This window comes from Pezoporus occidentalis, unplaced genomic scaffold, assembly GCF_034315485.1.
Source record: "Pezoporus occidentalis ecotype Australia unplaced genomic scaffold, CSIRO_AGI_Poc_V1 ctg2, whole genome shotgun sequence".
Taxonomy (NCBI): Eukaryota; Metazoa; Chordata; class Aves; order Psittaciformes; family Psittacidae; genus Pezoporus; species Pezoporus occidentalis.
Genome location: NW_026913855.1, coordinates 14,611,550 through 14,633,713, shown reverse-complemented (window position 1 = coordinate 14,633,713; position 22,164 = coordinate 14,611,550). Strand labels below are relative to the sequence as shown.

General features: G+C 39.9%; 2 protein-coding genes across 9 annotated transcripts; one reads left to right on the top strand and one right to left on the bottom strand.

The window, feature by feature from the left end:
• Nucleotides 1–910: 910 nt before the first annotated feature.
• Nucleotides 911–13,958, bottom strand: LOC134163247 (tRNA selenocysteine 1-associated protein 1-like). 7 transcript variants are annotated; one of them, XM_062617936.1, is made up of 11 exons: nucleotides 13,348–13,466; nucleotides 12,288–12,471; nucleotides 11,010–11,087; nucleotides 9,934–10,010; nucleotides 9,704–9,834; nucleotides 9,020–9,151; nucleotides 8,033–8,152; nucleotides 6,050–6,245; nucleotides 5,497–5,542; nucleotides 4,568–4,736; nucleotides 911–1,313 (listed from the first exon to the last, which is right to left on the bottom strand). In XM_062617936.1, the coding sequence occupies exons 4-10, from the start codon at nucleotides 9,961–9,963 to the stop codon at nucleotides 4,600–4,602; spliced, it is 792 nt and encodes a 263-aa protein (XP_062473920.1). In that variant the 5' UTR covers nucleotides 9,964–10,010; nucleotides 11,010–11,087; nucleotides 12,288–12,471; nucleotides 13,348–13,466; the 3' UTR covers nucleotides 911–1,313; nucleotides 4,568–4,599. The 7 variants fall into 7 exon arrangements, with proteins under 7 accessions (XP_062473920.1, XP_062473921.1, XP_062473919.1 ...); XM_062617937.1 differs by lacking the exons at nucleotides 911–1,313; nucleotides 13,348–13,466 and adding an exon at nucleotides 13,820–13,958 and having other exon boundaries at nucleotides 4,345–4,736; XM_062617935.1 differs by lacking the exon at nucleotides 911–1,313 and having other exon boundaries at nucleotides 4,345–4,736.
• Nucleotides 13,470–21,562, top strand: PAK1IP1 (PAK1 interacting protein 1). 2 transcript variants are annotated; one of them, XM_062617933.1, is made up of 10 exons: nucleotides 13,470–13,701; nucleotides 14,469–14,631; nucleotides 16,394–16,514; nucleotides 16,610–16,684; nucleotides 17,322–17,374; nucleotides 17,854–17,999; nucleotides 18,084–18,181; nucleotides 18,920–19,019; nucleotides 20,432–20,558; nucleotides 21,185–21,562. In XM_062617933.1, the coding sequence occupies exons 1-10, from the start codon at nucleotides 13,639–13,641 to the stop codon at nucleotides 21,343–21,345; spliced, it is 1,107 nt and encodes a 368-aa protein (XP_062473917.1). In that variant the 5' UTR covers nucleotides 13,470–13,638; the 3' UTR covers nucleotides 21,346–21,562. The 2 variants fall into 2 exon arrangements, with proteins under 2 accessions (XP_062473917.1, XP_062473918.1); XM_062617934.1 differs by lacking the exon at nucleotides 13,470–13,701 and adding an exon at nucleotides 13,995–14,131.
• The last annotated feature ends 602 nt before the right edge of the window (nucleotides 21,563–22,164 follow it).

Sequence of the window (22,164 nt, the reverse complement as noted above, 5' to 3'; positions counted from 1 at the left end):
ACCAGGTTGCTCAAAGTCCCATCCATGAACACTGCCAGGGATGGCACAGCCACAACTTCTCTGGGGAACCTGTGCCAGTGCCTCACACTCGGTGTGGGGATTTGGGGAACTCAAACCAGTACAGGTGGTTTCAAAGGCCTGAAGATATGCAAACCACCCACAGCAGCGAAGAAACTACTTCCAGAAGGAAGGCTGTTGCAGGACTGGTACTGCCTAGTCTTGGCTTTGTAATGTTTTTTAACCTCATCAGTATCTTCCCCAGCTTTCCTACACAACCTGCTGCTCCTCCATATCTCAATCCTGCTCTCATGGTTACCTAAAGATGAGTATTTCCCAAATTACCACAGCATGGAATTACTTTCCAGGTGTATCTTCTAATGAAGTACAGAACTCCAGTCTTTTCCTCTCCTACGCTACTGCCATAAGTACAACTGTGTGTGAAGTGGGATGCCTCACAGTGGTAGATAAACCCCCTGCAGATGTGTAAAGTCACCTGCAAGAACTGCCTCACCTCATGTAAACTGGTGTGCAACACCTGCAGCCCAATTTTAGGACAAGGCTCCATTTTTACAATATGCTATTAAAAAAAAAAACCCACAAACAAAACTGTGTCAATCACCAAAATACAAGAAAAGACTAGCATTTTAGCCTGGAATTGTAACTCTCTTCTGTCCAGGAAGCAATTATCCTGCTAAATTCCAACTGAGGGAAGGGCAAGGAAGAATGTATCATAATATATTCACATTATGGGAAGCCCAAGATTTACCAAGGGACACAAACTGTGCCTTTTGGTAACAGATGTTCAGCAGCAACACTGACACTTAAGATGATACCTATGTGGGGAACTGACTAAAACCACTTCTGCACTGGACATGTTAAGAGCTGGGCAAATTGAAAACAAGACTCCCCATTTCTGATGCACACCACATGTATTGAGCAACCTGTACACACAATTTTCTCTTCCATGGAGGTGTCAAAGGCAGCTACATTATGTTTGCTCTGTAAATTCAAGTGCTGCTTTATTTACTTATTTTACTTCCATTTTACTTATTTAGAACAATTTCCATACAGTGACATGCCTTTAATGACACTCATGACTCAGAAATATTTGATGTAGTCAAACAATGTCTATTGACATGAGTCACTGAACTTAAATATATGTTATTAGAGGTAAGACAAAACAAAAGGCAAATATGCATAATCTCCAGCAGAATGATAGGGATCATCACCATTTGATCAATCTTCCCTGTGAGTTATATCTGCAAGTTACTTTGAGGTAGCGCTAGAAAGAAGCTGTTGGTCCAAGAGCATCCCTGCAAAAAGAAACATTCATGGCTTAAGTACCATTTAACTGTTTTGTACCCTTTCTAAGTACTCCTCACCCTTTTGGGCCTGTTTCCTTCTCCCTACTCACTGACTATAGGTTTAACAGCCCCTCATCCTACTAAAACCTCTTTGTGCAGAGAAGGGATAGAAAACAAAAACACAACTCAAAGAAATGAGCAGGTTTTGAGTAAAGGCACTATCACAGCTAGGTGCAATGAAGAGTTTATAAAACCAGTATTAGATATTCTTGGGGAAAAAAAAAAAAAAAAAAATCAAGCTTAAAAAACAAAAAACCACCAACCACACATTTCAGCTGGGTAAAATAGAGACAAAACACAACTAGAATAGACTGGTGTTGAAAAAGTTGCTTCTAAAACTTGTGTTTTGTTTTTAAATGCTCCCACTGCAATCAGATCTTTGTAGAACTGATGGCAGGCATGAGCATGTGTTCAGGTGTTTCTTAAACTAGCTAATGCAGATGGACAGTTGTGGAAGAACTGTAAGCTTACTCAGTAGAAAGTCTCAGCAACATATTCTCACAGTTGTGATGCACTCACTGTTTCCTGTATTTGGGGTTCATGGGTAACACCACACCAGTAATACAGGGAAGAAATTCTACAGTGCCTTTCCTGTAAAGAGTATGTGCTGCACACACGATCTTGATCCCACATATGCACTCCTAACTGGAAGTGGGAATAAGCTAGCAAGGCTCAGGAGACAGAAAAAGAGGTCAGAGAACTATTTTAGGACAGTATCACATGGGCTCCCTCTCAACATTCTTCCTTGCCTCATTTTGCTCATATGTTGACTGGAAGAAAATACAGCCCCAACATTTCTCAGGTTGGGAGAAACAGCAGCCCAAACCACCTCTTTCACTGCATTACCTTCACAGAATTTTCACTATATGGGTACTTACAAAAGGCACATGCATGTCTGAAACAGTCTCTAGTCCAGAGACCCTGTTAACAGGTAAAATATGCATAAATGGGGTGGCTACAGACTGTAACTTTGTTTGAGGTTTACATACTGTGGTAGTACAGTGTCAGACTTAAGCAAAATCCCATAGCTACATGGGCTCCTTATTATATAATCAACCTCCCAAATACAAAAAACGTAGCATAGATGCTCCATAGGAGTTCTGCTGAGCCAATGCATATCTTTAGCATCTCATTTTCAACTGGTAATGCAAGAAAAGCTTTTAACAAGTTACTTGCTGCAACTTCAGTACAATGTTAGGTGATGATATGCAAGCCACTTCAAAGCACGATACAATACAGCACAGACCTGCAAGCTGTCATGCTGCTTGATTGGTACAAAATCCCTTAACAAACCTTTTTGTATTACCCAGCTCAAGCAACACAGCTATGCACCACAACTGAAGTGACATCAAATCCTGTATGGTTTTGAAGCTTAATACTCCCATCCAAATTCAAGAAGTCTGCACATACTAACTTGAGTTTCCTCCCTACTGCAGTCCTCTGAAACAATTCTATGCAGGCACACAAGCACCCCCTTTCCTACCCAGATTCTCTTTGCTCTATTTACTCCACTTCCTGACACATTCTCATTAACTGTCTCTCTACCATCACCCTCCAAAGCCTTACCACTTCACACAAGGGAAACGTTCATCCAAGAAATCCGAACTCCAAGCAGTTGCAATTACCTTGCAACTAGATCTCTCCAGGGAAAACAGTTCCTATAACTGCGATGCTACTCCTCCTGCCTAGGTGAGATTTTTTGCTGTCTCTTCCTACATGTGTATCTACAAAAAAATCCAGGAAGAACGAACTTCCTCTAGTACTCCAAAAGCCTTTTGTGTTTTAGAAAATCTGCATTTCATGGGAGTAATTTTGAAAAATATTCCTAGCTGAAAATTAAGCTGTAAAGAGAATCCAATTAGCAGCTAGAAATGATCTGCCAACATCATCTTCACTCTGAAATACAACATTTCAAATTTAAGAACAGCACATAGATTATGAACACAATTTTAATGTAATTAAGTCATTAAAAAAAGCCAGAGAACTTCATCTGCCATCACAGCAATTATGGTTTAGGCTGCCCCAAAAACACACATGGCAAATGTCTTCACTAGCTTTAGTAGCTTCCACAGCTATTAGCTCTGATAACTTCTGATACCTGTTTTCTTGGAAGAGTATTCTTCTGTTTCCGGCCCAATTTATTTTATCATGTACATTAAGCAGAGTAAATACTTTTGCAAACACATGGGCTTAAGAAGTCCTTATGACTGGAAAATACTTTATACCCTTCCTTATAAGGAGAGTTTAGAAGAAGCTACTCAGAAGTTGCTAGCTTAAAGCAGAACTTTCCTCATTGCTACCTCCCCTAGTCTCCTTTGACTCAAATACTGAAAACTCTTCATACTACAAAAATTTTATAACCTCATCACTATCAAACACCCAAGCACAAAAACTGAAAAGAAAAATAAAAAATAAATTAGATGTTTAGCAATTTAGGTGACAAGTTTTACTAGGATCTTTTTATTTTCAACGGTTAACTTTCTTCCTTTTAAAAAATTATTTTCTCAGAGGATTTTTAGGTTTAAGAGCATGTATTATGTTACACCAGTTTCTTTGCTGTGAAGTGTCAGTTGAGAAGATTAACAGGAGGAAGGGCGGAATAAAATTGTCAGTAGGGATCATGTTTAGTCTTTGGAATGTTTGCAGCTATGGCAGCTGAAAGTTTGCCCTTATCTATGTTTAAAATCATGTATTGATAAAGCAATTTTAACTGACCTAACAGATCAACAGTACTACAGTGAGTGCCAGCAGACTGCAGGAGCAGCCCAAGCATTCCCATGGCAAACTCTGGGAGCATCTCCCATATACACATGCCATCTAATCAAACGTGTTAAGAGCTTGTAAGAGATTGCCTAGGTAACTTGGAAGTATGTGAGAACTAGTTTTCCCTACTCCTGATGTCCATGCAGTGGCAGGTGGAATACCACAAGCCAGAAGAGAATGTGCTTCACGTATGTAAGTAAAATCCCTTGCTGGCAGGTTTGCAGAAACAAAATTTTATTTACACAGGCAAGTCTATCTTTAGACCCTATTGAACTCTTTACATTTCTAGAATATTTACATGATTTCAAGATGCTCTGAGTGATGAACAAAAAAAAAAAAAGATTACAGAAACTGTCAAAAGCATAGCAAAAAACCCAACCTATCATTGTGCTTTAAAACTTATGATATAGAGTAATGTAGAAGAAATGTAATTTTAGCACCTTGGTCGTTACGGTCATGCTATATAAGACACTTAAATAGCAGAGGGGATGTCAGAAGTGACCGTATCCAGAGGCTGCCAGTGACAATTCATGAGGGAATCATAGAGTTCTTCACTTGTCTCCATAAATTGTCTGTTCATTTCATCAACATCCAAGTAAAGTTGTGGATCTGAAAATAAAAGTCTGGTAAGTACAAGTGGGAGGGATGCACACATACACAAAAAAGTAAATGACTAGTAAAATGTGTTTTAGTTAAATGTGATGGATTTAATAGTAAAGGTAGCAAGATGTTTTTTCACCTAGAATTTTAACAAATCTGACAAGTCCAGCTTCTTCTGGAATTTGCGTATTAGAATGCTAGGACTACACTGGCATTCCAAGATAAAGAACAGATTTAAGGGTAATTAACTATGGAAATTTCCCCAAATTAATTTAATTTCTACTACAATGTGTGTTAGAGAGGACAGTTTCTGAACACTGACAAGACTGTCTCTATGCAAGGAACTGCCTGAAAACCTTTCAGGCCAAACAATTAAGTTTTGTACCAAATTTTTAGGCACAAGCTGAATCTTCCTTTTAGGACCTGCAATGTAAGCTTTTACCTCAGGGTTCTCCAAACAAAGCTTTTGCATATTCATGAGTTTAATGCAGAATATGCTTAGCAAAATCAATACACAGACATCACAAATTCAGTATCAGACCATTTCAGAAGGAGAATGAAGGCAAAGTTAAAAAGAAACCTACTGTGTTGTTGACAACGTTCCATTCTACTTGATGTAGGCTACCACTATCAGCTTTAAAATCCTAACCTCATCTCCACTTTAGCACACAGAAGGTCCCACTGTATCAGCTGAATTTGCAAAACATTTGTCATTCAATACTCATTGGCTTATATTGTTAAAGGGCCAAGTATGGCTAAACTCAGTTACCTTCAGTTATTAGGTCATCATTGATTTCAGTCATAGCTGAAGTTTCCTAAAGAGAAAAAAAAAAACTTTTAAATTGAATTATAATCATAATCCATTTTGGAAAGCATCATGAATACAAAATAACTTTGTACTCCCAAATCACAGTCTCAGAGTTTCTCCAACCGACTTTTATGGTAACAGTATAGTTCAGGTTGGAAAGGACTTCTGGAAGTTTCACTTGAGAAATTAGCTGATCTAAGGTAAGACCATCCTAAAATAATTCTTCAATTTGCATTAAGCAAAGTAAATCAGAAAAACAGCAAGAGAGGAAGCCTACACAAGTAGGCCATCAGAACTGTTATTTGGCATACATGAATAATGATGTATTAATCTCTGATTCTACAGATGCAGTACTTAAGCACTTAAAAGATACTTCTCAATGATGCCTGTTATTTTAACACCCACACTAAGCAGAAAGCACAATTTCAGTTTTAGGACTTTGTGCTCTCATATAATTCACACAACTTACAATTTGTGAACTTTTTTCTTTAAAGCAAATGTGTAGTATCTTTACCTCAAAAACAGCTGGAGCCATAAGAGTATCTCCTAAAGAGCAGTCTCCAACAGCTTGCATGTTATCATAGGGAGTATAGGAGCTGTAGTTGTAGTCAGCATAAGGATCATAATTCCACTGTGAGTAGTAGTTCTGATAATCTTGGTAATAGTCATTGTAGTTGTATGACTGGTACCGCTGGAATTCTGCTTTCAGTCTGCAACATGAGAGGTTACACAGAGTTAGAATTTGAGAAGAATAAACTGCAAACCCAGTTCTGAAGTTAAACAATTTACTAACTTACAGACTTCCAAGTTTAAAAGGAAGCTTTTCTGAATAGTTGCCCAAAAGCAACAGTCTAAATCACAGCACAAGATCTCAAGTTTATACAGAAGCAAATTCTCTCACCTCTGCAATACCAAAAGTATTCATTTTCACAGATTAACGCACATCATGATGCTTATTGGTATTCATTTTGAGCATATTTAGTATCTGTACAAGCAAGCTACTGATAGAAGTCAAATTTATTAAGAGCAGAGACACTGGTCAAGCACAGCTGCTTTAAAGATGTGTTCAGTCTATCTTTTGTTTGGTTCATACCATAGGGCCAGCTGATTAGTTTTCACTTTCTTTCACCTGAATACATTTTCCCAGGGACAAGTTCACACTAGAATCAATGCACAAGTGTGGTCTGTAATAGAACAGAGGTACAAAACCAGAGGCACACTACATGAAAATACATTCATGAAGTCCAGCTGCACATTCAAAAATAATCCTTTATGTTTAAGATATTACTTCACTGGCTTCGTTCAGGCAGGCCTCCTGTGTTTGCAGAGTCCAATTTCTGTGCATCCCTACCTCATTACAGAAAACTCAGAACCAGGCTTTTTGTCAAGAATGCAAACTGAAGGAGCTCAGAAAGAAGAGTTTCCAATGTAAGCGTCTTAGTGACAAACTACTCTGATGGCTGGGTATTTTGATGCTGAGAAAGTATAGTACTCAGCCATTCAGAAACAGATACAGATTACCGATGTGTATTTTGATACCTATGTTAGTTTCATGACTGTGAAGCTACACATGTTCTCAATCAGGTATCCTATTGTCTTGCTACTGTAGTAAACAAACAACTACATAATGTCTCAAAGTCTTCTGCTGCTAACTTCTCTCCTACATGCATCTCTGTATGAAAGAAAAATCTGGAAGTACTGCCAACATTCTTCTGGACAGCAGAAGTGAGGAAACATGTTTCTCTGTGACCTCTTCTTGTTTGCAAATAATTTAGTCAATGTTATTCTGGACAGTGCTCTCTTGCATAAGAGCATTTACATTGTAAAGCAGAGGCAACATTTACAGAATTATCCAGAGTATCAAAGTTTATCAAATCTGGTATCAACTCTCTGTTCATAGACTTGAATTGCCTTAAATAACCAACAGAGAGAAGAGAGCAGGCACAGTAATAAACCCTCTCAAAATCAAGCCATTCTAAATTTCCTGCTGCCCCAATCACTTGAAAAGCATAATATTCTAAAATTGCTTCAGCAACATCTCCTTTAGCTTCTTCCCTACTATATTCTGTATTTTTCCACTTAAAAGCTCCCTTCTCTGCCAGCCTACTGTAAAAACAGTTATGTGCTACACTGCCTAAACTAGAGAGAAAGGTCTAGAAGAAAAGCTCCCCAGCATGCAAGAACACTTCTTGTTCCTTCTACCTGCTTCAGGCCCAGTCCTGGAAAATACCTATGAATGCATTCAGCTTTGCTATTGTAAGAATTAAGGCTGGTTACAACAGCAGGTAAGCCCAAGTTACATGATCTGGCTAGACTTAGAGTTAGATTCCCCCAGCAATCCTGAAAGGTTGAGTCAAAACAGTGCTTCTGCATTTTTGATTTTGTAGACTGCATTGTGTGTACAGCCATTATACAGGAGCCACAGACTTTAAAAAGGCAGAGCTACAAGAATCTGATTATTTAGAATTATTGTATCAATGCACAACTCATTTATTACCTTTTAGAAATTCCTATGCTCAGCCGGATTCGTTTTCCCCCCAGACCTGGTGCATTCTGGCAGTCTTGCAGGGCCCTCATCTGATCACCTTGCTCACCAAATCTGACAAAGGCATACCCTCTACAATTTGCAAAAGGGAGAAAACAAATTCTAGTATGCATAACAGTTACAAAGCTAATGAATTCAATTTGTCTTCTACAAAAAAGAAGAAACCCAAAGATAGCAGCTACTATAGCTTCTATTAGCTAAGCAACCTCTCTGGCATGTGCACTTACACAGAAGATGCTTTCACAAAATTAAAATCTTGGGCCAAAAGCTTGCTCTTTGATAGCATTACGATGCAACTTGCTGAGAGCAAATGAAACTGTACAGTTTAATTGCTATCTGTGTAAGTAATCAGATTCCATGTTTCTGCATCTACAGCAGTTAATTATTAACCCACTCCTACTATCATTCTTTTTAAACTTCTTTTCTCTGAAGCTTCTTGAATTAGTCTATTACAGCCAGCTCGAGTAAACTCGCTCATCCCTGCTTGACTCACTGCCTGGCAAGTATAACTTCTAAGCTTTTTTTACTAGCTGTTAATACAGTTTCAATCTCCCAACCCCAAGATTAGCCAGGCCTTACACTTTTCTCCCACATGTAAAAAGGCAATTACTGTCTTCAGTACTGCAAAAGACTACATGGACGCACTACTGTATGTAAGCACAGCAGCACATATTTTGGTGACAGCTCTCCCTTCTCCCACCATCTAGCTGCTTTCATGCAGATACACATATGGCTAAACAGAAGATTACGTTAACTGCTTACACCAGAAAGTTTTAGACATGAGGATTTCTGCCATTAAAAGACAAAAAAAATATAATCCTAGAGACTAATCTCTCTTCCCACATCTGAAGAAAACGTAGAAATGGTTCCAGTGCAAGTTCTTGTATGTTACTTATAGAAGCAAACACTGACAGCATTACAAATTTTCACAGGCATTACCTGGAGTATCCCAGCAGATCTGTTGCTATTTTGCAGTCAATGCATGAGGGGTACCTCTTCAGGAAATAGTCATAGAGCTGGAAATCATCCACTTCTGGAGTAAGCTCCCCAACAAATATTGAATAATCTGGTCTTTAAAAAGATGAGAGAACAATTTTCAAGCTTGAGACTAAGGTAGCTGATTGCAATATTAAGGTACCTAACATACAGGCAGGTAGTTATCACTGCACAAATAAGGAAATAAACTCTGAGAGCAATACTGACTGCAAAGCTCTGCAGAGTAATGTACAGAACTGCAATGCCACCACTCTCACACTGAGTTCTCAATTTATCTGGGTCCATTCTGCCACTTTCACAATAAAAATAGGAAAAAGCATTTTAAAGGGCATTTATTGTCTGAAGGGGAGGAAAGCACAAAAGCATCAAGAAAAAAAAATATTAACTCAAGTTACAGCCATGATTCAAAAAAGCTGTAACTATTTTGCCACTGCTTCTTAGCAATTATGGCAGAAGCAGACAAGATAGCTTCATTATTCTATTGGCAATGCATTTCCATTAGCAATACTTAAATGTATAGGCACCAGGTGTACCATTTCAGGATTTTAAAAAACAAGCTATGGTATTCACTGGTTACTATTAATTTCAGCAGATAAAGGGTCAGAGCTTCTTTCAGAAGTTCTTTACCTGGCTGCAGTACTACTAGGGACAAACTCTATTCTTCCTGGCTTTATTTTGTTCTTTTTCTTCCGTTTCTTCTGTGGCGTTCTCCACCAGCTGTAGGCCTGAAGACATTCTCTCTTTTTCGCCAGCAATTCCTGTTGGGAGAAAAAAAAAAATCACCTTTATAGTATTTAGCCTTATTTACATTCCTCCCTCCCACTCCCCATCACCACAGGTGATTTCCCCATATTCACCTTGCCCTTGAAAGAAGCCTGGGGTCCCATTTCTCCCTCCGCCTCCCATGAGGGAAAGCAGCCTCTGGGGAAAACGCCTGGCAAAAATAACAGAGCCAAAGGATTGTATGAACAGCCATATTCCCCTGACTTGTAAAGCTGGCTATAGGATCGACCGCTTCCTCTTGGAATTAGGGAAAAAGCAGACAGCACTCCGACGTTGGCCAATCCTAAATGTTAATTAGCTTCAGGACTGGACTGTGTTCCACTCGAGCTCCAGGACTCCAAAAAACCCTGCAGCAGCAGCAGTCTGAGTGATGAAGAGGCAGGGAAATCATCACTCTTGCCTAGAAGGGATCTCAGCTGTCCCTGTCTCCCCTCACCTAGGGATTCTTTTATGTGAGATGCCTTTCTTCACTACCCAGCTCTGACTCACTCTCCCAGGCCAGGAACAACAGGAGGCCGATTAATGGAATGCAAGGAGAAAGCAGACCTGGAACAGGCACTAGCTTGGCTGAGGAAAAACTCAAACCCAGATGCAAGGCCAGGAAGAGGCATAAAAAAAAGCACCTCTTGCCAAAAAAAAAAAAAAAAAAACAAGAAGAAAAACCAAAACCCAAAGAAACACAGTTTAAAAAGGAAGTGGGGCAACTACAGAAAAGACAAGGGAGACAACAGCCATATTAACACAGGTTGTCTCCCTTGCTTAAGATTCTGAAGAACAAAGACTTCCAAAAATAAGAATGGTGTTTTGCAACATTTTTTTACTTACGCACGCTTTAACGTTCTTCCGCTAGAACGCCTCTATGTGTATCTTATATAGAGAGCGTTATGCACAAGGTCCTTCAGAAGAACTCATGCTCAAGTAATCCAAACTGGAAAACTTAATGTTATGCCCCCAGCCTGCTTCAGCTGATGCAAGTAGGTGTCCCAAGGACAGCTACCACTTACATTGCCAGAAGCAATCACAGGACTAAAAGAATGCCCAACTCAGAGCAAGCTAGCTATTTCAGCTTTACAGTTACTAGAAATTCTGAGTATGGTTCTGGAATCCATTTAGGCACTGCAAGCCTGAATTTCTGACCAAATGATCTTACCTGGCTCGCCATGGCTCAAACTGTCTTCCGCCCTTCTTGAAGACTACGGCAGCACAGGTTCAGTTTCAGCTTCTTCAGCTGAAAAACATGGGAGAGGAACAGGTAGATGAAGAATCTGAACCTTCAGACAAATTACTTGCAAAGATGTTCACCTTGCCTTAGGTTTTTAATGTTATTAATTCAGAACTTAGATTTCCAAGTTTTAACTTTTCACTGCTAAAGCAACAGCAATGAAGACAGTATATGACCAATGGGATTATGATTAGAAGTCATCCTCATTTTCTTAAAATTTAATAGTCCACAAAGTTTTCCCACTGGCAAATGCACTAGAAAATTAGAGAGCTTTTAAGTCACCTACAACTTAACATTACTTCTGAAATACCTACATATAACACAGTAACACAGAAAATCCATATTATGAAATAGTTTAAAAACAAGGCATCAGAGATAGAGGCTTCAATACATTTTGTACAGCCCTTCGGGTGGGTTTTTTTTCCTTTTAGCTAAATTAAAAGTTGGTTTACTTTTACCACAAATTACACAGCTAAAAACAAGCTGTGGTATCTTCTACATGCTAAAGAACAAAAGAAATAAACCAAAAGGGCACAGTACAGGTAAACGTGATCTTTCTCTGCACATTTTCTCAGGTACATCTTCTCTTTTGCCTCTTCCATTTCACTCACTACCAGTGAGTTGGCAATAACCTTTTACTGCTATCACTAAACCAGTAAATACACTTTCCTGAAGACATACATACCTCTTTGTTGATTCCTATAGCCTCTAAGCCTTTTACCCTAGTCACCCAGCCCATATCAATCAATACAGAAATGTTTCATTTGCAAAATATTTTGCATCTACTTCCATATACAGCTGTTCATTCACCATTTCTCATTTTTTACCTCCATTACTCTGAAAATGGATTAAACTGACCTGACACAGGATAGCCATGTCATAATTAGAGCAGCCATGCATATAATTACTCCATCCCTGCACTCTTTCTGAGCCCAAGAAAGCAGTCAAGTAGAAACAAGCCCTTAAATACAAGCACATACTAGTGAAGTTAGCATGTGCCCTCTTACTAAGCCTATCTGTGCTCATTACCTGAGCATCTGCAACATCATCCTGTCAAAGAAGGTCATTATTAATAAAAACATCCATATAGTGATGTTTCTCCAAGTCAAGCATTACTTTTTGATAAAAGGAACCATAAACCCTCCATGCTCTAAACACTGAAATATTAATGTCTGAATCCAGAAGCTTATAATATTTTTAACTTACCACTTTTTACTTGTGTGGATTTAGCAGAAGATGGCACACACTACAAAGCCCTTTTATTGCAACAGGCTATCTCAAGGCAAGTGATGCAACTGTTTCTCAATCAGTTACTGTGGACTTCGATGGAAAATTGCAGTTTTGTGCTCTTTCCCTGTCAGATCTTGAAGGTTGCCTCTTGATCTTTTCACTAAAATACAAAAATATTTAAAAAGTCGTTAAGACAGCATGTATTAACTTAGGGTTTTTTCCATTTGCCTTAACTATAGCTACAATCACATCTAATTTTCATTTAAGCAGTAGGGCAGCTTTAATCTCCAGAATTCAACCACCTCTTTAACTGGACTACACACGCGTTTCACCAGACCATTTATTCCACGCTTATATCTATTACGTTTGCACTGCCAAAAAGGCAGATGAAGCCATTTGCAAATAAAATCGCCTGTGCTCACACCACTCAGCGAAGCAGAGGGCGAGCCACCCCCCTCGACGTTAATTTCGCTCACACTGAAGGCGGATGCGGGTCAGGGCAGCGGGGATCCGCCGAGCCCAGGCCACGGCCGCATCATGGCATGACGCATTTTTATCAGCCACTCGGCACGACGGGAAGGGACGAGCCACGGCGCCCTACAAGAAGTGCGCCCCGCCCGGCCGCGGTCCTCCGCAGCACCCGCGCTTCCCCCATATTGTGCTACGCGATAAGACACGAAGCGGAAGAAAAAAAAAAAAAAACACTAAATAAGGCAAATCCCGCAGGGCCCCCACGAGATGGCCACGGCGCTCCTTACGCTGCGCCCCAAGGGAGTGGGTAGTCACCGGGCGCGGGGTCGCTTCGGCCCAACAGCCGCCGGGCCTAGCCAGGCTTCCCCGCCCTGCCCGCGGCCCAGCCGCCCGTGAGGCGATGGCTGAGGCCCCGCGGGGAGGGAGGATGCCGCTCCCTCCTCCCGTCGCGCAGCGGATCGGTTCGCGCTCCCTTTCCCGCCGGCTGCCCCCACAGCCCGGCATCAGTCACCGCGATGTGCCCCTTCACACCCCAGCTCCCCCACCCGCCGATCCCAGCACTAACGCCTCTCATCCTCCGCGCCGCCATCAGCAGCGGCCGAGCCCCGCTTCCGCCCCGCGAGGACCTCCCGCTTGGGCTGCCCTGAGCGGAGCCTGACCCACGGAGCCCACGCCGCCGCCACCCCCGACCACTTCCTCCTCCGCGACGGTTGCCGGAGGCCGCAGAACGTTCCTCGACGGAGCGCTGCCGGCCTCTAGTCACGGGCCCAGAACTGGCGCGGGCGCAGGCAGCGCGGCGGACGGACCGCGGCTGACGGCGGCAGGACCCCGAGCTAGTGCCGCGTGTTGGGGTGGAATGGAGCTGGTAGCGGGCTGTTACGAGCAGGTTCTCTTCGGGTTCGCTGTGCGACCCGCCGAGGTAACGCGGGGGAAGCGGAGGGAACGGGAGGGAAGCGGATGCACCCTAACGGCCGCCCGCCAACCCACTCTGAGGGCCGAGGGGAAGAGCAGGGGAGAGAACGCACCCAAGTACTCACCGACTCGTTGCTGCGCGGCCGCGGGACCGGGCGCAGGCCGCGCTTTTAAAGCGCCTCGGGGGCGGGGCAGGCTCTGGCAGCCGCAGGCTCGGCCCCTAGCTGCTGGCGCCGGTGTGGGAGCGGCCCACGGGCACCCTGCTGCTCGGGCCCGAAGGCGGACAGGGCTCCCGGGGGAGCTGCGGGAAGCGACCGGCCGCGTGGTCGCAGGGGGCTGCGGTCTGAGCTCGTTTTTCGCAGCCGTTCAGCGCGGAGCTGGGAGTAAACAGCAGTGCAGAGGATAGATGCCACAGTGCCTCGCGAGGCTGGTGTCAGGTGGAAGGCGTGTCTCCAGCCTCCAATGGTGGAAAATAGGAAGAATCCGCCTCCCTTGTCCAAGAGATTTATCTCTGTGGAGATCCTTTTTCACATGCAGCTTCATCTAAGGCCAGCGCTCATTACAGAAGGCAGTTTGCACTCTTAATTGTTCAGACTAATCTCCTAAGAGCACATTAATTCAGTAAAATGCCATTATACTTACAGCTAAGTGTAATTTCTTTGCCTTTTACACGTCATTTTTTTTATGTTTTGCTTGAAACAAAATGAAAGTATGGGATGATGAAGTCGAAGTTCAGCTTCAGAGAGACATGTTTATTTTGTCGTTCATTTACAGTCCTGGACAGTTGCCCCTGATTTTACACATCATGCACACACTGCCTCGTTGTCAGCGGTAGCTGTGAATAACAGATATGTGGTCACTGGGAGCAAAGATGAGACAATCCAAATCTATGACATGAAAAAGAAGGTAGAACATGGGGCACTGCTGCAGCACAATGGTAAGGGAGCTTCTCCTCATAAAAAACATTGATGTTAGAAACTTACAGCAGAAAAACTGGCCCTTGTCAGAAGAAGGAAATTGTCTATTTTTTTTTTTTTAGTATGTCTTTAATAGTGATGGTGTTGCAGCCATCAAAGTCTGACAATACAAGCAAAGGAAGCTTTTGAGCATAAAAATCCAAAAATTATTTTGGGTATGATTCCACAAATATAGCGGCTTCCAATTATTTTTAGGTTTAACTGTTTATGAAGTTATGGCCCACAAATGGCTCATAAGTCATTTCTGGTCTGGTCAGGACACTATCTAGACCATGCCTACTCCCAAGAACCATCTTTCCCAGTGTCCTTGTCCTGTCACAGATGGGTGACATGAGCCACACAAAAGAGAGCTTGTGTGTGAGAGGACGATGCTGCTGCCAGAAGAGTTAACCTGGTACATTTCCCACTTTGTGTCTCCTGAATTACAGCTGTGTAGTCAGTTAATAGCCATCCAAATCATAGAATCACAGAACGGTTTGGGTTGGAAATGGCCTTAAAGATCATCCAGTTCCAACCTTCTGCCGTGGGCAGGGACACCTTCCACTAGACCAGCTTGCTCAAAGCCCCATCCAACCTGGCCTTGAACACTTCCTGGGGTGGAGCAGCCACAGCTTCTCTGGGCAACATGTTCCAGTGTCTCACCACCCTCATAGTAAAGAGCTTCACCCTAATATCTAATCTAAATCTTCCCTTTATCAGTGTAAAGTCATTCTTCCTTGTCCTGTCACTACATGCCCTTAAAAAATGCCCCTCTCCAGATATCTTTTAGGCCCCCTTTAGACACTGGAAGGCCGCTAAAAGATCTGCCAGGAGCTTTTTCATCTCCAGGCTGAACAAGCCCAACTGTCTCAGCCTGTCTTCATAGCAGAGGTGCTCCAGCCTTCTGATCATCTTCATGGCCCTCCTCAGGGCTCACTTCAATAGGTCCTCATCCCTCTTATGTTGGGGCCTCAGAGCTGGATGCAGTACTGCAGTGGGGTCCCACAAGAGCAGAGGAGAGGGGGCGAATCACTTTCTTCAACCTGCTGATGACACTTGTTTTGGTGCAGCCCAGGATACAGTTGGCTTTCTGGGCTGTGAGTGCACACTGAATCTGGCTCATGTTGAGCTTCTCATCGACCAACACCCCCAGGTCTTTCTCCACAGGGCTGCTTTCAATAATTTAAAAAAAAAAACAAAACAAACCAAAACAACAAACAAACAAACAAAAAAAAATAAAGCACTCATGTTTTTGTCATTTGTAACTCAATGTTGATTGTCCTTTTTCTCCTGATAGCCAAAGTACTTAGAGCTAGACTGAACATGGTACCTGTGTTCAACTCACATATGATAAATCTGGTGCTTATGGGAAGCAGCATGTGCAATAAATTCAGCTGTGTGCCAAAAGCAGGGCTTTTTAGGAGCATTTCTTACCACTGATAGAAGCTCTGTGCCACAGTGGTTGAGCACTGCTGTTTCAGAGAACAGACCAGATAGAGTTCAGATGTGTATTGGCTGTCAGGCAGCTGATAGATATATTGAATCATATCAGTGGTTGAATATAACAGGAAAGTTTGGGGGGTTTGTGAAGAAATAGTTAGGAAATAATGCAGATTTTCCTAAGGGTGGGGTAATAGCTGCCATGTTTTGATGCTATAAGCTTGTCTGTTAATTCGTTCGTTCTCTGTATGGTAACTGTTCGGTATGTACAACATTGTTAATAGTACTGGCTTTTATTTCTAGGCACAGTAACTTGTTTGGAGTTCTATGGTACTGCACATCTACTGAGTGGGGCTGAAGATGGGGTAATTTGTATCTGGAACACAAAAAGATGGGAGTGCCTGAAATCCATTAAGGCACATAAGTGAGTTTCCTAATTCTGCTTATTCACATAAATTTTGATGTTTATTTTCCTTGTAAAGAGTATATGTGGCTAACACGTTGTTTTGGTTTTATCAGGGGGCATGTGACATCTCTTTCTATCCATCCTTCTGGGAAATTATGTTTGTCAGTAGGAACAGATAAAACATTAAGGTGAGTTGAAACTGATGAAGGAATGCTGAGAGTCGTAGTACAGTAACTCGTAGTAAATTGTTATAAGCAACAATTCCGTTTTGGGACTAGACTTTGCAACACTGATAAACCGTATTTGCACAGCATACAGTTCAGAAATTCATTGTTTTGTCTTCTTATGTTCTAGGTACCAGCAATATTTTTAAGTCTTTTAAAAACAGTCCTTGCTTTTCCTAGCTTCTTGTGCTCTGACTCTTTATAGTCACTTTTAGATGTGTAATTATATGTGCATTTTGGAACACTTGTTTATTCTGAAAGCTCTCAGGTTTTGCTTAGTGTAAGAAAAGTAATTTTTCACTTGGAGTGTTTATATGTTGCTTTATATATGGGTTTTAAACATATAAAATGCTATTTTAACAGCACAAATTGGTATTAGGCTCCTTTCTGCACTGCACTGTTAATGGTGGGTTCTAAAATAAATATTACAAATTCAACCTTATAGTCTGCAAGTGATATGTGAAGTCATCACTTTCTCTTGCATTAAGAAGGCACAGAGATACTTAAAAGCTTCCTTTGGATGCCTCATGTCAGCAGACAGCAGTTCAGTTTCACTGTGCTGTTTTAACCAGAATGCACTTTATTTACTGTTGTCTTTCAGAACTTGGAATCTTGTAGAAGGACGATCAGCCTTTATCAAAAACCTGAAGCAAAGTGAGTAGATTGGTCTAAATCCACTAAAAAAGTAGAATTAGATCTGTTTTTTTTTTGTAAAGAAAAGTAGACTGGAATAAACAACAAGACAGTTAATTGCAAGCAACTTCCACAATGTCTTTTTTGCACGAGCAGGCAAGCATATATGACTTATGTCCTCAATAATAACCATTTACCGAAAGGAAAACACAGTAACACTAAAGTAAATGTTTTTATTGCTTGAAATTTTATGTCAGGACACTTACATAAATGCGTTTTGTTCTTAATACACTTCTGATAATCAGAAATAAACATTGAAGAGCATTGTTTTAGTTGTTTTATTTTTTTTAGTTGTTATTTTTTTTCCCCTGAATTTTTCTCAGGCTTAGGTAGAAAACAGTGTCTAGCAGGTTCTAAAATTTCTTACTTTTAGATTTTCATGCAATATTAAGTGCAAAAAGCCTGTGTACATGTGTATACTGATGTATCAATATGTACAGATGCCCACATAATTAAATGGTCCCCTGATGGAGAGAAGTACGTGACTGTGATAACAAATAAAGTGGATATCTACAAACTTGACACAGCTTCAATCACTGGCACTATCACAACAGAGAAGAGAATTTCTTCACTTAGATTTATTACAGTAAGTTGAAAACAGAAAGGTGATGGGAAATTAGCTGGTTTGAAGCATATGAAATTAATTGCTTCTTTTTCACCCCATTCCAAGGATTCTATTCTTGCCATAGCTGGAGGTGATGAAATTATAAGGTTCTACAGCTGTGACTCTCAGAAATGCCTGTGTGAATTCAAAGCTCATGAAAACAGGTATTCTGTATTTGTTTACTATTTAAATATTTATAGCAATGCTGAGTACTCAGTAAAGTTCAGTGACTTACAATGTTCAGCATATTTTACTTTTGGTATTGTTTTAGTGTAGAACATTAATTTATGTATTAAATTTAGGACAGACTTGTCTGCTTTTAGTATGAGCAGGAGTACTGTGCTGCCCTTGCAAGTTGCAAAAGAATAAGCTATATAATTAGAAATACTACAGTTCTAAATTTATGAGTTGCAGACTTCTGTGTGTGTGGTCTTTGCATTTCTGAAACTAGGTACCAGTATGTTCCTGCAAGACCATCTAAAGGATGTTTAACCAGTCTTACTAATGCTTAAATAAAACAAACCACTTGTACTTCTTTCAGACAATAGGAGGGTAATCACATATTCTCTGTTGTTACTGAACACAGTATATTTGTCCAAATGCTGCTTCTAGTTTATCGAAACACAAAAGCATTAGCTAAAATATATTGATGTCGTTAATGGTGTGCGCTTAGAAGTTTTAGTGTTCTGAATTGAATCCTGACAAGCCTAGCAAAGACAGGCATTCCCACTGTAAATGAGAGCCATCAAAACAGATTACTGTTTCTGCCTGTTGTTCATGGGGTTTCTGTTCAAACTGATTTTTAAACTGTTGCATACCTGTCTTCTTAATTTCTGTCAGATTTCTGTTCTGAACTGAGCTGCCATGCTATAAAGTAACAAAGTACTACATTTTCTTCACAGAATAAAAGATATCTATAGTTTTGAAAGAGAAGGACAGCACATTATTGTTACTGCATGCAGTGATGGTTACATTAAAATGTGGAATCTGGATCTTAATAAGGTTGGTCTATTTAACTGCTTGTTACATTTATGGAAAAATATTAGACAACCAAAATTGCAGACAGTTCTGTCATAAAGATTAATTTTGAGTCCCTGAGGAAATTTTGCTTGAAATCTGGATGTTCTGATCTTCCTTCAGGTTATGTTCAGTAGAGATGTGTATGTATATGCACATATTTTTATGCACTTGCATATTTCTCTATTGTAATTTTTTAAAACAAACTATGAAATCTGATGATATTACAGAGATCTCGTCTCCTGTTTTTCTAAGTCATGCTTCCCTTCAGACCTGCCTGGCCAGATGTAATGCCTATGTAATCAGTTACATTATGTTCTGAGGACTGCTGTGAATTTTTGTAATGTTGATGACTGCTGCTGCTCTTTTAAAACTCTGGGGGGTTGAAGGGGTGTGGTTGTTCATGTAGGGGGCAAAGGTTGTCCTTTTGAAAAATCAGATTAATGTACTGCATACTTTCATTTCCTGTATTTTCAAACAGTTCTGAGTAGCCCAGTTCAATAAGGAATCTTGTCTTATCTTTAACGTTTCCCATGTTTATTGTTTGCTCTGGGCTTGACTTTTAAAATCACAATTAGATTTTTTTTAATGTACTGCTGTGTAATAAAGGATCTACTCTATTTCACTGTAAGTATCTTCAATAGTTCAAATTAATACCTCACAGCATTTATACACTTTATATATCTTAATCTGAATTTGTCCGTTCTTATTTTTCCCAAATGTGTTATTTTCTTCCTGAGCAAGCAAAATTTTTTAAAACTTTATATAAATGTGGGCTCTGTTCAGCTCTGTGAAGTAGAATATCCTAATGCAAGTAGTTTCTGATAGGCTGATGCTGTTATGTTGCACGTTTGTGACACTTTATCCCGATGTCTGATATTTGTTCAAGTATTTTGCAGAGCTGACTGATAAAACTGCAATTAACCAATTTGAAACACACTCTGAAGAGATTACTTTTGATCAGCAGCCTTGCCTTTTTAAGGGAGAAATCTGATGCAGTAACTTAATTCAAATTTTTTTAGCTGTACAAAATAAACCCTTATTACTCTAGAGAAACTTACGAAACCATTAATTTCTTTTTTTTTTTTTGGGGGGGGGGGGGAATGTCTGTAACCATGCTAGTTATTCCTCATGTTAAACTTAACCATTGAGCTTGCATATCAAAATATGTTCTTAAAGCCATTGGTATTTTTGTCTGTAAAACCACCACTAACACAGGTATCAGGAATAAGAGTATAACAATGTGACCATTAACTGGTATGCAGTCTCTAGTTCTAAACATTGTTAGGCACCAGAAAGGAAGCGGAAGGTGGGCAGTAAGAAACTTTCTCACTTTCAATGCTTCAGTAAATTTAAACAAAAATAATATTTAATTAATCTTTTTTTTCTATATTCAGATTAAAGATGTACCATCTTTACTGTGTGAAGTCAATAGCAAAGCTAGGCTGACTTGTCTTGCAGTCTGGCTTGACCAAGCTTCAGAAATTAAAGAAAACTCTGATAAGGTTGCAACATTGTCTCAAGGTAAGGGAACTGCATGTTTTTTCAATTGCTGATATGACTGTGGAATGGAATATACTAAGTGGGACGGTTTTAGTGTATGCATTGGAAAAAGTTTTGGTATCTTGAAGAACTGGGGATAAGACACCGGCAAGTGATATAGATACCCTTACCAATCTGATACCATCTCATGTATGATGGAGGACATAAACTTCTTTTTACTTTTATTATATGAAAGTTTTGTTTTCTTTACTGGAATAATTTACTGTGGAAGCTACTGTGAAGCTTTTGAGAATGATAAGAAAAGAAGAAATAGTTTGATAGAAGTGCATGTCTTGTTTTCCTATTAAAAAAAAATGGTCTGAGGCCTATTTTTTTTACCTAGGTCTGAGGGTAGGTGAGTGAAACTTAGGAAGTCTTGCGCAGTTGGATTTTTGCTGTTGTTTTTCTGTATTGTAATCTATTTACATGATCTCTAGATATTTTCATATCACAGACAAGGCTAGCATAAATTGCACATTTCACTCTAAATAAAAAAATCATAACCCCTTTTATAAAATAAGATACAAATATGTCTGTGCCATTTTAGACTATACAGACTGGACATAAGTATCAGTGTGAATAATTTGTTGTCTTTTTTTTTTTTTCAGCAAATGAAGATGAAAAACCATCCATAGTCAGGAAAAACGAAGGTTGTTGGACTGATAAAAGTGGTAAAACAGCAAAAAGAAAAAGAAAAATTGTTCCAGAGAAGCAAAAATTGGAAGCTCCACTGCAAAAGAAGAAAAAGAAATGGAATAGCTCAGCATGAAGGCATTTTCTCAGACAAAAAGTAGATGCTGGTGTTGCTGTAGTTTTTACAAGGATATAAACCTGTGGCAATACATATACCTCTGAACTGATCTGTTGATTAAAAGTAATGAATGTTTTTACCCTAATAAATTGCCTAATCATCCTGGGAAGTAGCAAAAAAAACACCGCAACTTTTCCTAAGTGAATGAGGCAAAAATAAATTCGTAATATGTAATGTTTATATATTCCTGTTAACAATAGCATACACTTTTTAACTGGGTCTGGAAAATCCAGGTAAAATGATAAGAAATGCTGCATCTGTCTCACTTAAATGCATATTAAAAACACATAAATGTTTTCATTTTGGTGTTTAAAAACTTACTGTTCATTTGACTCAACATATGATCTGCCTTTGTTAGGCATTGTTCTCCTACAGTAAGAAAGAACTTCTTAAATTTAGGTAAACTATTACAATCACATTTCATTTGTACATACATTCATATATTCACAGAAAATTGTATTTTCTAGTTCTTGACATGAACTTCCAGAGTTTATAAGCAAAATGGGTTTTTTACTGTATCCGTACTTCATGCATTTAATATTTTTTAAAGTCTTGGTACCCATGGTTCACATGATTGAAATCTTTTATTCAGAATATGGTACCTGTTTTAGGTGGAAGAGTTTATATCACTTGGGTTTTACCTTCTGTTCCTCTTTCTCATAGTATTTTTTCCAGTCCTTGATCTGAGTTACACTCTTAAAAAAAAAACAGACATATCTGACATTTGAAATGTTTGCCATGCTGATAAAATGTTACCTGTCTGTTTTACACTTAAAC

Excerpts from the sequence above, each read along its gene's own strand:
- PAK1IP1 (XM_062617933.1), top strand. The coding sequence starts at position 13,639 with ATGGAGCTGGTAGCGGGCTGTTACGAGCAGGTTCTCTTCGGGTTCGCT. Across the intron at positions 14,632-16,393 it reads GGCACTGCTGCAGCACAATG|GCACAGTAACTTGTTTGGAG; the intron begins GTAAGGGAGCTT and ends TTTTATTTCTAG. Across the intron at positions 16,685-17,321 it reads GGAACAGATAAAACATTAAG|AACTTGGAATCTTGTAGAAG; the intron begins GTGAGTTGAAAC and ends GTTGTCTTTCAG.
- LOC134163247 (XM_062617937.1), bottom strand. The coding sequence starts at position 9,963 with ATGGGACCCCAGGCTTCTTTCAAGGGCAAG. Across the intron at positions 9,835-9,933 it reads AGGCTTCTTTCAAGGGCAAG|GAATTGCTGGCGAAAAAGAG; the intron begins GTGAATATGGGG and ends TTCTCCCAACAG. Across the intron at positions 4,737-5,496 it reads TGATGACCTAATAACTGAAG|ATCCACAACTTTACTTGGAT; the intron begins GTAACTGAGTTT and ends TTTTATTTTCAG.